The 494-nt window shown below is 53.6% G+C and overlaps 1 protein-coding gene across 1 annotated transcript in view; it reads left to right on the forward strand.

The window, feature by feature from the left end:
- Nucleotides 1-494, forward strand: part of SDRG_11177 (hypothetical protein) — a gene marked incomplete at both ends in the record, with an annotated part of 943 nt that continues 449 nt past the window's right edge. Inside the window, one exon of the mRNA XM_008617206.1 lies at nt 1-55. Within this exon, the coding sequence (XP_008615428.1) occupies nt 1-55 (55 nt within the window). The remainder of the gene's footprint in view (nt 56-494) is intronic.

The following is a 494-nucleotide window of genomic DNA, read 5'->3' on the forward strand; positions in this document are numbered from 1 at the left end:
ATGAAAGTCGAGAAGCAAAAAGTCGTCAACTGCCTCGTCTTGACGCTCCAGGAAGGTGCAGGCGCGGTGGCTACGCTGATGGTCGACAGAATCGATCCGCATCTCGTACGCTGTGACGACCCAGACAACACGACGTTCTTCAGCACCAAGCGCGCACTCTACGGCCTCTAGATGTATTGTGTCTGTAAATGTAAACTCCATGTAAATTATACACCTATGTCGACGCAAACCGAGTGCGGCTGTACAAGTGCTACGTGCTCCCCGTACTTTTGTACAACTGTGGCACATGGGCCCTCACGCCAACGAGTCTGGCGGGCCTCAACAGCTCCCATCGCCGGCAGCTGCGTCGTCTCTTAGGTACTAGTATCTTGTACCCGAACACGCTCTCCGACTTGGTGGGTCGGCTTTTGGGTAGAATTCGCGCCATTGACCGCAAGTCTCGGGCAATATTCACATTGAGAGTGCGCATTGGGACTGGAAACACTACCAACATC

Source organism: Saprolegnia diclina, assembly GCF_000281045.1.
Source record: "Saprolegnia diclina VS20 unplaced genomic scaffold supercont1.39, whole genome shotgun sequence".
NCBI lineage: Eukaryota > Oomycota > Saprolegniomycetes > Saprolegniales > Saprolegniaceae > Saprolegnia > Saprolegnia diclina.